This window comes from Centroberyx affinis, unplaced genomic scaffold (assembly GCF_046629955.1).
Source record: "Centroberyx affinis isolate AG114_WGS23_722 - 3 ecotype Tasmania unplaced genomic scaffold, CSIRO-AGI_Caff_v1 ptg003645l_1, whole genome shotgun sequence".
Taxonomy (NCBI): domain Eukaryota; kingdom Metazoa; phylum Chordata; class Actinopteri; order Beryciformes; family Berycidae; genus Centroberyx; species Centroberyx affinis.
The window spans coordinates 89,951-105,796 of record NW_027281553.1 but is presented as its reverse complement, the minus strand read 5'-3'; the positions used below and the strand labels follow the sequence as shown (position 1 = coordinate 105,796).

At 43.3% G+C, this 15,846-nt stretch overlaps 2 protein-coding genes across 2 annotated transcripts; both read right to left on the bottom strand.

Moving 5' to 3' along the window:
- Positions 1-3,967: 3,967 nt before the first annotated feature.
- On the bottom strand, positions 3,968-6,504 carry LOC139661904 (putative nuclease HARBI1). Its single transcript, XM_071540477.1, has 4 exons — positions 6,427-6,504; positions 4,734-5,697; positions 4,070-4,086; positions 3,968-3,979 (listed from the first exon to the last, which is right to left on the bottom strand). Exons 1-4 carry the CDS (start codon positions 6,502-6,504, stop codon positions 3,968-3,970), a joined length of 1,071 nt encoding a protein of 356 aa, XP_071396578.1.
- Positions 6,505-8,012: 1,508 nt separating this feature from the next.
- On the bottom strand, positions 8,013-15,591 carry bcs1l (BC1 (ubiquinol-cytochrome c reductase) synthesis-like). The gene is made up of 7 exons (XM_071540489.1): positions 14,867-15,591; positions 14,522-14,661; positions 14,135-14,329; positions 13,266-13,329; positions 12,930-13,102; positions 12,579-12,696; positions 8,013-8,378 (listed from the first exon to the last, which is right to left on the bottom strand). Exons 1-7 carry the CDS (start codon positions 15,184-15,186, stop codon positions 8,126-8,128), a joined length of 1,263 nt encoding a protein of 420 aa, XP_071396590.1. The 5' UTR covers positions 15,187-15,591; the 3' UTR covers positions 8,013-8,125.
- Positions 15,592-15,846: the final 255 nt, after the last annotated feature.

Below are 15,846 nucleotides of genomic sequence, written 5' to 3'. Positions count from 1 at the left end.
GCTGTCGTGGACCAGCCAGAACCCAGCTCCTTAAAGGGCCATTCCACCCATGCATCTGTACTAACTCTTTTGTTGTCCCTACACTGAGTGCAATTAATCCCTTACATACATTTTCACCATGGTCTTTAATTGTTTTACCTATCTATTGTAATGCTGTTTTTAATTTGATTTTTTGAATTTTCCCAACAATATCCCTGACTAAACATTAGGGTCATGATATTCTTTAATTGAATGACAAGTTCAAAGTTCCTGATCAAAGTTCTTCTCCTTTTAAACACATTCTTTACATTATTTATCTGGGCAAGCTGGCTAAGAACACATTATTTGCATCCAACAGCCAATGGGAGCAGTTGCAGATAAGGAGAGGCTTGCACTCATGCATTACAGTCTTTTCCTATGTGCGTTCCAATACCCATACTTCCATACTATTTAGTATGCCAGAAAAAGATTTAGCATGTCCCAATTCATGCATGTCAATGCAGTATGCCAGAAAATACCCGGATGCCCTACTACATCCGGTCGAATTTTGCAGTATGCAGGCCAGCATGCTTTTTTGGCTATTCTGACCCACAATCCTCTGCGCAGCGGAAGACACGTCACTTCGACTGAGCCGCATGCTGAGCCGCCAGAGAGAGAAAAAAACAAAACAAACAAACAAAAACAAAAAAAACAGCACTAACAAATGTCAACAATGACGGACAGCAGTGGAACGTCGACCGCTGCAATGACTGACACCGCATTCAAGTGTAAAGTATTTTTTTTATTTGTTGCGACTCGCGTGTATCATCAATACATCATTGCTGCACGAAGCTAAGTGGAGAAATGAGTGCAAATGTCAACCCATATATGAAGGAAAATTAGCCTACTTCAACTTTTTACTTATTACTATTAACTTCAACTCAGTAACCAGCTATATTATATCTATACTAAACATCGACCAAAAAGTTCGGAACTTTGTGTTTGGTAGATTATTTCTCTGTTGTAACAATGCTTCTTGGCAATACATTTTATACCGTTGGAAAGCCTGTTTATTTCCCTTTTAAATGGTGCCCCATTTGTAAGGAACATGCATTTGTGGGATGAGCAGCACAGCTGAGTATGTGGGTTGCGCTCATGAAAAATTTGCCAAATCTTCTCTGCCAATGCCAAACAGCTTATTCTGCTGTTGCTATTGACTCTTGTTTTGAGCTTCCGGTACCCCCAGGTGCTGACAATCAGGTACCTGATTGGCACCTGCACTGGAACCTGAACATGTGGAGGAACGTTATGTTCAGCGATGAGTCCAGATTCTGCCTACGGAAGTTGGATCGTAGGGTCAAAGTGTGGAGAAGACGGGGAGAACGCTATGCTGATCGCTGCACCGATAGAGTAACACCTTTTGGTGGAGGCGGTGTGATGGTGTGGGGTGGCATCTCCATCACTGGAAAAACGAGGCTTGTCATCATTGGAGGCAATCTCAATGCAGAGAGATATCGAGATGAGATTCTGCAACCGGTGGCGATCCCATATCTCCACAGTCTGGGACCGAACTCCATCCTCCAAGATGACAACGCTCACCCCCACAGAGCGGGGTTTATCAGAGACTACCTCCAGAATTTGGGAGTAGAGAGAATGGAATGGCCTGCCAACAGTCCTGACCTCAACCCAACTGAACACTTATGGGATCAGCTTGGGCATGCTGTTCGTGCTAGAGTGACCAACACAACCACGTTGGCTGACTTGCGACAAATCCTGGTTGAGGAGTGGAATGCCATCCCACAGCAGTGTGTGACCAGGCTGGTGACCAGCATGAGGAGGAGGTGCCAGGCTGTTGTGGCTGTGTATGGTTCTTCCACACGCTACTGAGGCTCCTGACTGTTTGTTAAATGAATAAATTGTAAAATTGCCAATATGTCTTGTTTCTTCCTTGTTACTGATAGACTTCAATCATCCAATCCACCAAACAACACCAAACAAGAGTCAATAGCAACAGCAGAATAAGCTGTTTGGCATTGGCAGAGAAGATTTGGCAAATTTTTCATGAGCGCAACCCACATACTCAGCTGTGCTGCTCATCCCACAAATGCATGTTCCTTACAAATGGGGCACCATTTAAAAGGGAAATAAACAGGCTTTCCAACGGTATAAAATGTATTGCCAAGAAGCATTGTTACAACAGAGAAATAATCTACCAAACACAAAGTTCCGAACTTTTTGTGCGATGTTTATATTGTCTGTTGTATGTAGTTTACTGGAGTTACCCCTCATACACTTCAGGAGAACTTTGATGGGTTACATTAGATTCTGTAACTTCATTAACGTTAGGAGTTTCAGCTGTGTAATGTTTCATCATACTTTCATTGCATGCTTTATTGCAATAGCTGTCACCAAACACAATGGCACCATAGTATTTAATACACAGTATTTAAATAGGGTCACTGTGCTTTGTGTGTAATGAAATGTGTGACCTGTCAGGTTCTGTGACACTAGAGGACCAACTATATTAAAAAGTGTGAAAAGTGTTGACGAAATACTGTTTGTGCTCTACAGACAGATCTACCTACGACCACTAAAGTTTGTCCCATCACAGCTTTCAGAAAATTCGTATCTAATATCTGGGTAGATAAGGTCACACATATCCAGCCATCACAATGTGTGACCCTGACTATAGATACTATGGGGGCAGAGTTTTTGCCAATATGTCTACCTATGAAAAATAATGTATGTGTTAAAGATTGGTGCAAACATTTACAGTGGTTATACAGATGAAATTCCTCTTCAGGTCACAGAATCTGATGGGTCACAGAATACAGTGTAACAATGTCAATGTTACCGTAACTGGACTTAACTTGAAACATAATTCCTGTTTAATGTCAGGGTCTGATGAATATACCGAAGGACTCATAAAGTGGAGGACAGAAAATCAAGACCTCTTCACAGGCAAAAGGAATGCTGCCATGAAAGGTTTTGAGTAAGTAACAGTCTGCTGGACTGTGATAAAAGGAGCATTTGTTATTGCTGGGCATGTTAGGTGTTGTCTTGCATGTTATGGTTTCCCTGTCCCTTTAGAATGTATGTGGAGAAAAATGAACTACAGGGAAAAGTCCAACCAGCCTGGGTGAAGAAAAAGTGGGAACATTTCAAACAAAAATACAAGGTCAGTTAGGAGTTTTATGTCTGCCTTTGATCAGTCATTTACCATGCTTTACTAACATTACTTCTCTTCTTATCTCATTTGCAGGATCTAAAGTGTCCTAGATCGGGGGTCAGCACAGAGGGAGGGGAGGCAACAGCAGCCTCCTGGAAATGGTATGGGGTGATGGATGCAGCATTGGGCAGCAAGCCATCCATCACCCCACCAGTGCTCATCTCATCAGCAAGCCAGGAGACTGTTGTAGTCTCCACTCCCTCTGTTGCTAACCCAGTCATTCAGGAGGACAGTAACATTGATACAAGTGCACCAGGGAGAAAGAGAAGGAAGGAGGAGAGCCAGGGAGGCCTAATGACCTACCTGGAAGAAATAGACAAGAGAGATCAAAGGCGAGAAGCAGAGCAGCAGCAAAAAGAGGAGCAGAGGTATGAGGAAGCCAGGGCAAGGGAGGAGAGAAGAGACGAGGAGGCCAGGAGGAGAGAGGAGGAGGCCAGGGCAAGGGAGGAGAGAAGAGAGGAGGAGGCCAGGAGGAGAGAGGAGGAGGCCAGGGTAAGGGAGGAGAGAAGAGAGGAGGAGGCCAGGGTAAGGGAGGAGAGGCGGGATGAAAGATTTTTTGCGTTGTTGGAGGCACTGATCAAAAAGTAAAGATTAGTTAAGCAAAGTTGTATTTATTTGTATTTGTATTTTTATTTAACAGTTAATTACTAATTATATTTATGTTCGCCTCAATAAATGTTTACAAATCATCTAACCTATCGTTATGTGCTGTGTCAAAATACTGTATACTGTGTACTGTGTTGACTGTGATGATTGATGATGATTGACATGACTTCAAAGTTACAGGTGAAACTGGAACAAAGTGACGCATTTATTACACAGTACACAAGACACAAGTCATGATCATTAGATGTTTTATACAAAACGCAATAACATCCTCACATAGGCATCGAGCTCGGCTTTACAAACAAAAACATAGTGGGATGTAGGAATACAAAATAAATAACATCCTCACATAGGCATCGAGCTCGGCTTTACAAACAAAAACATAGTGGGATGTAGGAATACAAAATAAATAACATCCTCACATAGGCATCGAGCTCGGCTTTACAAACAAAAACATAGTGGGATGTAGGAATACAAAATAAATAACATCCTCACATAGGCATCGAGCTCGGCTTTACAAACAAAAACATAGTGGGATGTAGGAATACAAAATAAATAACATCCTCACATAGGCATCGAGCTCGGCTTTACTAACAAAAACATAGTGGGATGTAGGAATACAAAATAAATAACATCCTCACATAGGCATCGAGCTCGGCTTTACAAACAAAAACATAGTGGGATGTAGGAATACAAAATAAATAACATCCTCACATAGGCATCGAGCTCGGCTTTACAAACAAAAACATAGTGGGATGTAGGAATACAAAATAAATAACATCCTCACATAGGCATCGAGCTCGGCTTTACTAACAAAAACACAACAAAAACCTGCATTACTGTGCATTCTAATGGTGACAATAATCATGCTCTTGAAGCGCTGGAATACACTCAAGAGGGGCAGACACTGCTGCAGCCAGAAGATCCCTGACACCCTCACCTGTTTCCACCTCCCTGTTTCCAGGTTCTGGGCCGTTATCTCCTGCTTCAGCAGCTTCCTCATCAGGCTCCATGATGTCTCCATTTTCCAGGCAGAGGTTGTGGAGGATGGTGCAACAGGTGACAACAACAGGTGCGAAGGTGTGGCTCACTTCAAGGGACTTGAAAAAGATGGATCGCCAACGGGTCTTCATCAACCCAAATGCTCGCTCAATAATGCACCTGGCCCTGGACAGCTTGTGGTTGTACCTGGCCTGCACAGCATTCAGGACAGGTGCACGATATGGCGTCATCAGACAGATGGGGGCAGTGAGACATGGGTAACCACCGTCACCCAGAATACATCTCCCCTCTGGTGGGTAGAGCTGCTGACTGTAGACAGGGCTGTTTTTCAGCACACGGGCATCGTGAACAGACCCAGGGAAACCACAGCATATGTCGATAAACTTGCCACGATGGTCACAGATGGCCTGGAGCTGGATCGATGCGAAGAGCTTGCGATTATAATAACAACTAGCATCTTCTGCAGGGGGCTTGATACGAATGTGGCAGCCGTCAATGGCACCGACTGCCACAGAAAATGCTGGGGAGCCTGCTAAACGGGCAAAGCCAGCACCCACTTCCTCCATCTGGTCTGCTGGTGGAAACCGGACAATCCTCTTGAGGAGCCCAACTACTGCCCCGCTGACCTGATGTACCATTCTGTGGACAGTGGTTTTCGGGATGTCAAAAGCCCTTGACACTACCCTATACGATGCAGCATGGGCAAGCCAGTATAGAAAAACAAGTACATGCAGCTCTTTCTCCCATCCATGGCCAGCTTCATTTGTAAGAGCAGCTGTAAGTGCGGCGATGGAGTGTCTGGACAGGCGAAGGTCAGGGCGGAGGTTGGAGGCACCGTCAAAGAAGAGCTGCAGGATGGGCACGTGGGGGTTCAACCGGCAGTATGTTGTGGGATGGACATGCTATGAATATGACAAATAAAAGAGATCCAATGTTATGCAAAAGCCTCATTTGAATTCCTGAAAAATCCTATTCTGCCTGTTGTATGCTGTTTTAGATTGGTACAACTGTTTTATATAACTATTGTCAATCCTGCCAACACTGTTAGGGTGGTGCTAGAAAAGCTACAATATCATTCATGGTTTATTTACACTTTGAGATACAAAGACACTACATACTAGGACTGCAATGATGTGATTATGCACTCACATTTCTGAATCAGAATCAGCTTTAGTGGCCAAGTATGTGAACACAATATTTGTTTTTTTGTTGCTCTCAATGTACTTACACAGAATAGACATACAGCTAAAAACAAGGACAACAAAGCTGAGATGGGATCATTAATGCAACAATTACTTTATCTACATGGATTAGGTTATCCGACAGTATATACAATATACAGTGTGCTCAGGTTTATATTGACAATGATGATATGTAGTCTACATGTTAAAACCTATAGTTTAGTAAGGCTGCTTCCGTGCAGACAGAACATAGTGCCAGCAGCTGCAATTCAGCCGCATAAGAATTGTTTAAGTGAACAAAATAATCACGAACATAAGATAACAACAAAAGGACATGACTATGAAAGTAACAGTGACAGAGAAATGCATTATGTATTTTTACTGTGGTGCATCTAATACTGCATGCTATAATGTACAATGACGTTAAAACTACATACATTACAAAGTAACAGCAGCAGAGCTCTCCGGGTTGATCTCCGACGGTATGCGCGTCTGACGAGCTCGGCGAATGGCGTTTTGGATCTCCATGGCAACGTTTTCAACAATCTTCAAATTTTGCGCTAGGGACTGCAACCGTATTACTGCGACGGATATATAAGCAAGAGGGTCAAAGTTCAAGACGCAATGTGATGACAAAATAGTATGTCCCAATTGTCTGCCTACTACGTGCACAGTACATACTTTCTAAGGGCAGATGTAGTACGTAGTGTAGTAAAAAGAAAAAGTATGCGATTTGGAACGCAGGGCCACTGTAGCAGCTATAGGGTTCAGGTGCTTAAGGGAACTTAAATTGGTGCTGAAACGATTAGCTGATTAATCAATTAGTCGATTGACAGAAAATGTATAGATTAGCATTTTGGCAATTAATTTCTTTTAAGTTTTAATAATTTATCAAGTACAATTACCAAACATTTGCTTGTTACAACTTCACAAATGCTGGGATTTACTGCTTTTTCCCCATTAATGTTTTTAACGGAAACCTGGTTACAACCTAACACCTAACGATCACAGCCAGCTGTCTGAACTGTGCCCTCCTGGCCGTCCGTGGACCAGTGGTCGTGGTTGAGGCCTTGCTACCGTTTATAAAAATGCTCATAATCTGTGGTTCTGACCCGGTCCTCTCCGCTGTGATTCCATGACTGAATTCTCCCACACCAATGATCTGGTTAACTGTTTTAATTCACATTGTTCATCTGCCCTAGACCTCATAGCCCCTCTCAAAACTAGATCCAAATCATCTACTAAAACAGAACCCTGGATAAATGATAACATCCGCAGCTGCAAAAGGGAATGCAGAAAAGCTGAACGGAGGTGGAAAAAATCTAGCCTTCAGGTCCACCATTTGTTTTTGAAAGATTTACTTACCACTTATAATAATAAAGTTAAAGATGCGAGAACCAATTATTTCTCTGAAATTATTGCTGTGGAGGAAATTACACTATTATACTATTCTATGTCTTTAACGTCTTTAATATCTGTACTGTACTCACTTTGTATTATTATGAGAGCTCATCTCTGTGGAAATTTGTCCACCACTGGACACCTTGACTTTTCACTCATTACTCTGCATTAACTTTTAGATAAACACTCTTTGCTATGCTTATTTTATCAGTACCTTCAGTTTAATTTGAATGTTTTCTTCCTTGTACTTGTTCCTTGTTGTGAAGCACTTTGTAACTTCGGTTTTGAAAAGTGCTCTATAAATAAAATGTATTATTATGATTATGATTATTATTATTATTATTTCATATCATTAAAAAATGAATACTTGAGGTTTTTTGGCTGCTGGTCAGACTAAGTCAGCAATTTTAAAAATCACTTTGGGCTTTGGTAACTTCTGATGTGCACAAAATAATCGACAGATTAATCAATAAGGAACAATTGTTCACAATTGTTATTTGCAGCCCCAACTTAAACGATGGTTGTTGAGGGTGGGGAGAACACTTCTCTGCTCACAAGCTTGCTGCTCTAAGCTTTAGGTTACCGCTGCCTTTCACATGAAGCAAAACACAATTCATGTTTTCATACAATTGTGTTTATTTGGTATCAGTGCATTCCTGCTTCATGAATACCAGAACCGCAATTGGAAATGTGAAAAATAGTACTCATGTTTCTTCATTGAACTTTCGCCAAACTCCTTCAAGTCCTCTCATCCTTTCATTAAGGCAACATTGTCTATAGAGCCCGCGGGGTCCAGTTTGTACAGCATAAAGTGTCCTTGGACCTGTGCGGCGCTGAGCTCAGGGTGGGTGGCCAACGCTCGCTCTGCAAAACGCTCCGCCTCAGAGGGCGGCTCGTCTGGGTAGAACCGCCGAAACATCTGGGCGAGCTGCCAGCTGGTGCAGTGGCCGACGTACTGCTTCAGATCCACGCGGCCAGGCCGGATCAGCGCTGCGTCTAGCCTGTGTACAGAGATTACAACCAAAATAAGCAGGTTATCTCACTGAAATTAAATTGTTTTCAAGACCCCATGAAATGGCATCTTTACTTGATGGATTTGATGGATTTGCTGTAGAAACAGGATGTTGGAGCGGGACACAATGCAGTGAGAGATTGTTCAAAAGTCTAAACCAATGGAATATAAGTCAGGGAGAAAAAGGCAATTTTATTTGATGGGAGATGTGCGGAGGGGCGGGATTGTTGAAAAATCTGATGGTTTTATTGGTTAGAAATGTATTTATTTATAGAGATACTGTGCTTTCCAGAAAGGAAAAGTAATGGGAGTTCATGTCATGGGGACTTTAATATGTAAACCTTTATTTATTCAGGGAGGGCCATTGAGAGCAAGCTCTCTTTTTCAAGGACGCCCTGATTACAGCACAAGATAAAAAACACATTACAAACATTACAGTACAAAAAAAAAATTAACAGGTTCAGATAAACAACAAGACTATGAGCTCGTCTCTCCTGACTCGGCGGTTGGTTGTTTTGGGGGATGGGGGCTGTGTCCATGTGTGGGGTTGCCGGGAGGCTGGGGATTTCATGCTGGGGTGTGCGCCTTTGTGTGGCAGTCTTCGGTTTCTTGGCGGTGTTGCGCTTGGGGTGGCTTTCGTCTCTCGGGGCAGTGATCGGCTGGTGGGTTTGTGGAGACGGGTGCTGTCTCTGGTGGGTTGGCCGGTGCGGTCGCCCGGTCTGGGTCCTATCGGGCTTTTGTGGGGGCGGCTTGATCGTGGGGTCCGTGGGTGATGCCCTGTGGGCCGTTTGCGCCGGTGGCGGGTCCTGCGGGGGGCGTGGGGTGGGGCTTCGCCGGGTGTCCTGGGGGCCTGGCGGCTGGAGTGCCTGGGGTCTGCGGGGCTGTCGCTGCTGCGCATGGGGGGTTCTTTGATGGGCGGGGGGTTTGGGGAGTGGAGCAGTCATTTGGAGTGGAGGTATTGGTTTGTGGCATTGTCGGTGTCTCGGCTGTATTTCTGATCGGTTTGGTGCTGCCCTGGTGGATTGGGGTATCGGTCTCTTTCGGGGGCATGGAGGGTTCTTGGTGGCTCCGGAGTCTTGAACGGTAGTGTAGCCTACTTGTACCTGTATGTCCATTTTCCATCCGGTTTTAATTGTATCTCTGTTTGTTTGTTTGTTTGTTGTTGTTGTCTAATCTAATGTGTGTCTGTGAGCGAGTGTGATACCCTGTAGCACTGAAAGTCAAGAGCGAGGACAAGTGGAGGCTTGCCAGACAAAGCTTTGTAAACAAACAAAAGACAATGTTGCTCTCTTCGAATGGTAAGGGAGGGCCAAACCAGTTTTTCATATAAGAGACAGTGATGAGTGAGAAACCCATCACCAGTGATAACACGCAGAGCACTATGAAATACCGCATCAAGAGGCTTCAAGGTAGTAGGCGAGGCATGCATATACAGGACATCACCATAGTCAAGAACAGACATTATTGTCGATTGCACAATGGTCTGTCTACTGATAGTAGAAAAACAGGACTTGTTTCTGTACAAGAATCCAATCTTTCCCCTCAGCTTTTTGGTTAGGTGTTCCACATGGGTCTGAAATGAAAGCCTATTGTCTAGCCAAATGCCCAAGTATTTATAAGAATCAACAATTTCAATTTGCGCACCCTGCAGAGTATGAATACCTATACTGGCATCAGTCCCATGAGACCTCGAAAACAACATACATTTTGGCTTGTCAGAGTTCAAGACAAGCTTGTGGCCAGTAAGAGACATCTGAAACGCGTCAAAAGCAGACTGCAGATTTGCAGCGGCCATTCTAAGAGTGGGGCCAGTAGCATACAGGATTGTGTCATCCGCATAATAATGGACGTAACAATGTGGAGAGGAGGGTACCATGTTGGTAATATATAGAGTAAATAAAAGTGGACCCAAAATAGACCCCTGTGGGACACCTTTACCAATTAAAAGTGAGCTGGATCTAAAACCGTCAGCAACAACAGCCTGTGTTCTCCCTGAGAGAATAAAAAAAAACCAGTTGACTGTGAGCTCGTCCAATCCTATGGAGGATAGCTTGTTTATTAAAATATTGTCACATATCAAATGCCTTTGAAAGGTCGATGAAAAGTGCGACACAGTGCTGACGGTTATCAAGACAGTTAACAATATTATTTACTACGAGTGTTGCTGCTGTAAACGTACTATGCCCTGGTCTGAACCCAGATTGTTGTGGTTGAAGAATGTTGTATGCCTCCAGGAAAGCCCGTAACTGATAATTAAATGAGGATTCAAGGATTTTGACTAAGCAGCATAGTTTTGATATTGGACGATAGTTATTCACTCGTATTACCACCTTTAAGCAACGGAACAACCTGTGCAGCTTTCCATACACTGGGGATTTTACCAGAGATAAATGTTAGATTGAATATATGAGCGAGCGGGGAGGCAATAATATGAGCACTGAGACGCAGGAGATAAGGATCAAGATCATCCTCACCCTTTGACTTCTTTGTGCTTAAGTGCATAAGTGCATTAAAAACTTCAATTTGAGTTACAGGTCTAAGCGAAAATCTGTTATCAGAGAGGCAAGAATTGGATGAGTTCTCAGTTACCAGACTAGGAGATTGGTGTATTGGAACCATATTGGCAGACAGTCTATCAAATAGATGGCCAGAGGTTACGAAATGATGGATAAAAGCCTCACACATATCTGTTTTGTTTAAAATTAGATCATTTTCACTGACAATCTGTGGAGGGAGAGAGGAGCTAGGCCTGGTTTTTAGTGAATTCATAGTTTTCCAAAAACTGGCTGCATCTCTGTGGGAGCTCGCAAGAGAGGACAAGTAATGATCAGATTTAGCTTTTCTGATCATGCTGATGCACCTATTCCGCAGTTGCCTGAAGTGCAACCAGTCTGTTGGATTGTCAGTATATCTGGCTTTCAACCAGGCCAAATCTCTGATATGAAGGGCTTCGGTAAGCTCTATAGAAAACCAAGGATTGGAACGATTTTTTATTCAAAATTCTTGTAGGGGGGCATGTTTCTCGGTAAGAGAATTAAAAATAGAAAACTCATCAAAAGCTAGCTCGGAATCAGGAATTGAGCAGATTTTATCTAAGTCTGCATGAAATAAGTCATGTAAAAAACCCTGTTCAACAAAACTTAAAATTACGTTTCCTGATAACACGCGCTTTAGATTTATGTCCTTTGACCATTCTAACACATGCAACTGGGCAGTGATCACTAATGTCTTGTGCAAAAACGCCACTGTATGGGTATTTGAGTGGTCTATTTGTTAGTATAAGGTCAATTAAAGTGGATTTAGACTGATTTTTTGCATTTGGTCTCATGGGAAAAGAAATCAGCTGAGATAAATTTAATTCTAGGCACAGTTCTTTTAGCCTAGAGGAGTTCCCAGATAACCAATCCAAGTTTGGATCACCCAAAACAATTAACTCAGAAGAGGCATATGATGACATCAGTTTGCCTATTTCCTCCAAGGCCATATTTGTTGCAGAAGGAGGACGGTAAATGCCAATAACTGTAAAGTGAACATCACCCCCCAGGCAGATATTTAAAACAATATATTCAAATTTCTTAGGTACCGAGGAGGCTGCAAGTTCACATGCAGCTAAGTGTTCTTTAACATAAATCAATACCCCTCCACCTTTCGGTTTCCTATCCATTCTAAATAGCTTGTAACCATCAATTGCTACGTTAGAGACTTTCCCCGTAAACCAAGATTCTGTCAGGACAAACTCAGACTCCTAATATTTAAGTGCAACAGTTTTAAACCATGACGTGACTGAAAGTCTTGTGGTGAACTTAAGTCAGCTGTATTTATAACGATAGGGGTAGACCTAGTCTCAGTAGATTGAGTGAGATTGTTGGATATGACAGAGATAGGATGGACGGAAGGAGGACCAGACTCAGCCAGAGAGATAGAGGGCTGTGACATGGCAGAGTGTTCAGCAGGACCCAGAGAGAGATGCTCATCATAGTGGACGGGAGAGGTTTCTAGAGCAGGGTCATGCTGAGGTCGGTATCAATATAACATGACAATGGTCCCATGAGCAAAACTCCATTGTGGAATGTTGAGAGAAGGGATGTTTTAAATATATTCATGTAGCCATTACAAATAGATTGTAACAGCCATGAAAAAGGCATTTATTTATGTTACAAATTGTTAACCAATTCTATCGCAGCAGTACCTGTCGATGAAGTTGGTGGTCATAAAGACTATTCTGGCCTCAGACGAAGCCACTCCATCCAAAGCATTAAGCAGGCCGCTGAAGGTCAGCCTTCCCATTCCCTGGTAGGCCAGAGGGTCTGGGGGTGCAGAGACACAAAGCTAAGTAACTTAATGATGACAAAAAGACAACTCTGGTTTTCTGTGTTTACACAATTTCCACATCTTCCAAAGCAACAAATGCATGATGTATGATTGAAAATGTCTGAAATTTGAATTAAAAAAAAGCATAGTTGAGGACTGAATACATAAGAAATACATTTCTAATAACCCTTTGAAATAAAAGTCTGATGTCTCCTTCCCTGCTACCTACTCTCAGTGGGGAGCAGCTCTCGGCTGACGAAGGCCGCGTCTACGTCTTCCAGTAGTATGATGCTCTGCTGCGGCGCCACACTCAGCAGGTGGTTCAGACGGTCATCAGAAAGGCTTCGGTCACTCAGACTCATCAGACAGATGCTGTAGCCCAGCTCGCCTGCCAGCGCCGTGCTGAAACACAGACCGAGAGTCACGCACATCAAACTGTGTATTAGTACAGATAGTGATACAGATAGTTGATAAATTTGACTTGACTTATGGTCCATCTTTCTGTCACGCAGCTCTCACTGAGGTAGGAAGGGTAAGGATGACAAAATAATATCAGCAGACTCACATGAAGCTGCTCTTTCCGCAGCCTGGAGGTCCATAGAGCAGATATCCTCTTCTGTAGGGGATTCCTGTGTGGAAAAGAAGCAGAGCCACTGTCAACCAGATGACCATCACACAGTAAACTACTGCTTATAATAAGTTGTAATTATAAACTAAAGAAATTATTGTAAAGCACTTTTCAAAGCAAAGTTCCAAAGAATGAAGGAGGTTGGGGCTTGGCCTGTGCCAATATGTACATTTAATAATTTCATAGTAGGATTATCTTGGCCAAAGTTCTCAATATACAATATTATCCCGATAATTATGAAAAAGATGAAAACCTTAAAAACAGTACTGTAACATGCCTCAATTACTTAAAAACTAATTCATCATATCAATCACAAGACATTTCTCTTTTTTAAACACGTTTTAATGCAGGACTGTAGAATATACTGTATGTAAAATAGTTATGTAAAATATTTGACTTAAAAAACAAAATTATAACATGCTGGTTTAGCTTTTAAACAACACAAAAATCCAACAGCATCTGAAATAAATGAAGTGAAATGAGTGAAGCGCTACTGGCCTGCATCCACCAATTCAGTCAGTTTCATGAATAAAACAATATATTAGAGGGCTCCTTCTTTTGGGGAAAATAAAACATCAATGACGACAGAGAGAGAGACCTGAGGCTGTGCTATGTGTTTGCGTTTGTTATTCAGCCTCCCAACAAGTCACCGGTTAACGTGGTGGTCACAGTAATAAAAATTAGGGGCAGTGTAATAAACCTTATTGCTTTTTTACCCCGATATACAGTAGTATCAGTTACTGTCCCATCCCTAGCTGGGGCTACATGTCACTGAGCCCTTCCTCAGTAACACCAGGACACACTACCTCTGTCTGTGTACCACTTGGGGTTTCCGATGAACTCCTTCACGTCGTCTACGATCCTTTCGGCCACGCCCACCTCCAGGACCACGGAGCTGAGCGGTCTGCGCCGCCGCGGAAACCCAAAGGGCCTCCACTCGGCACCCATGGCAGTGTACATCACTGTCCGCCCCTCCTCCTGCTTCAGGGCCAATTCTCTGGCTGCAAAACATGAAGGACAGCTCGGTGACCACTCAACGGTAAAGTGAGCTCAGCCAGAATGAGAGCGCACTGCAGCTGCCAAATGATGAGGCTCTGTAAAACTTGCATTTGTCAATCATACAGGCCTGCTTAGAACCTAAATAGTCACTGTTCACTCAAAAATGGGCAGGATAATGAATGATGCTTAAGTACCTTCTTGTAAGATACTGAAGAAGATCTGTCTGTCTCTGCCCAAAGCAGTGAAGGTGACAGACTCCCACGGTGTTCCTGTGTGCAGATCCACCATCTGCTTCTCTCTGGTTCTCTCCACCCTGATCCACTTCCTCCCATACCTGCAGACCACACGGGACGGCCGTGTCACACATTTTGTATTTTTAAAAATTAGTGATGTTGGTAGAGTAAAGGTTATCTGTGTAGTAAATGGGTGTATATGGGTCATTTCATTTGTCTTTAAAAGCATCTCGTTTAATATTTTCAGGAGATGTTGGGAAGAAGAAGAAGAAGGAGAAGAAGAAGAAGAAGAAGAAATCTCCTCACCAGATGATATGGTTCCCAGGACTCGGGTGGAAGTCAAACTGGGTGTGGACTCTTCCACTCTCATGTGCCAGGTAGGAAGTCTCCACGCTCAGGTGCTGAGTGTGCCGGGCGTGCTTGGTGATCCAGCTGAGCAGCCAATGGTAGCTCTTGTCCCTGCTGGGGACCTCCAGGGTGATCATGTAGTGCCTGCGGAAGAAGATCATCCCGACCTGGGCTCCTTTCCTGGCCACAGCCAGCGCTGTCCCGACCCCCACCAGTCCAAACCCAGCCCCGAAGTACGGGTTGTCTTTCAGGCTGTCCAGGAGGTCCGACAAACCCATGGTGCCGAGCTCTGGATGCCTTCAGTACAGTCAGAGGCTATATAGTTGCTCTATCCCTTTGTAACAGCAAAGACCCGCATGCTCATTTGCAGATCTGTGTGATTCTCCAGTCAGTTTGCTGATGAAGGATGTCAGTCATCAGTCTGCCTGTCTGTCTGTTTTATCAGGTTAGATAGAGGCTCGCTGCCTAGCTAGGAATCTTCCAATCTACTGACAGCTAACTAGTAACTAATGTCACATGCGTTAATGTAAACGGCATCTCACCGACTTGTCTTTTCAGTCTTCGTGTTATACTGTCCAAACTCCTTCCGTGGAGACGTTTGCCATTTAATGCAAACCAAAACGTTACGCCATGGCAGTCAATTTCTCTCGCTATATCAGAGTTGTATGCATGCAGTGGACAGCGACCTCTACTACACTTCCTATGTTTGGTAAATATAATTCCGACTGTTCGTCTGACCGCGATATTTTCGTTCCTAGTTCCTATCAGTGTTATCTCAGCATTGTTTTGCTCGCAAGGTTGCTAAACTAGCTAAGCTAACAAGCTTGGTAAATAATATTACGCGTGGCCCTGAATGTACACTGTACAGTCTGTTCAGACCCCCATAGCGAAATTAACTAGCAGGAATTTGGATTTAAACCGTTTTGCGACCAAAACCA

Excerpts from the sequence above, each read along its gene's own strand:
- bcs1l (XM_071540489.1), bottom strand. The coding sequence starts at position 15,186 with ATGGGTTTGTCGGACCTCCTGGACAGCCTGAAAGACAACCCGTACTTC. Across the intron at positions 14,662-14,866 it reads CCTGGGAACCATATCATCTG|GTATGGGAGGAAGTGGATCA; the intron begins GTGAGGAGATTT and ends TGTGGTCTGCAG. Across the intron at positions 8,379-12,578 it reads ACCACCAACTTCATCGACAG|GCTAGACGCAGCGCTGATCC; the intron begins GTACTGCTGCGA and ends CTCTGTACACAG.
- LOC139661904 (XM_071540477.1), bottom strand. The coding sequence starts at position 6,504 with ATGGAGATCCAAAACGCCATTCGCCGAGCTCGTCAGACGCGCATACCG. Across the intron at positions 5,698-6,426 it reads ACCCGGAGAGCTCTGCTGCT|CATGTCCATCCCACAACATA; the intron begins GTTACTTTGTAA and ends TCATATTCATAG.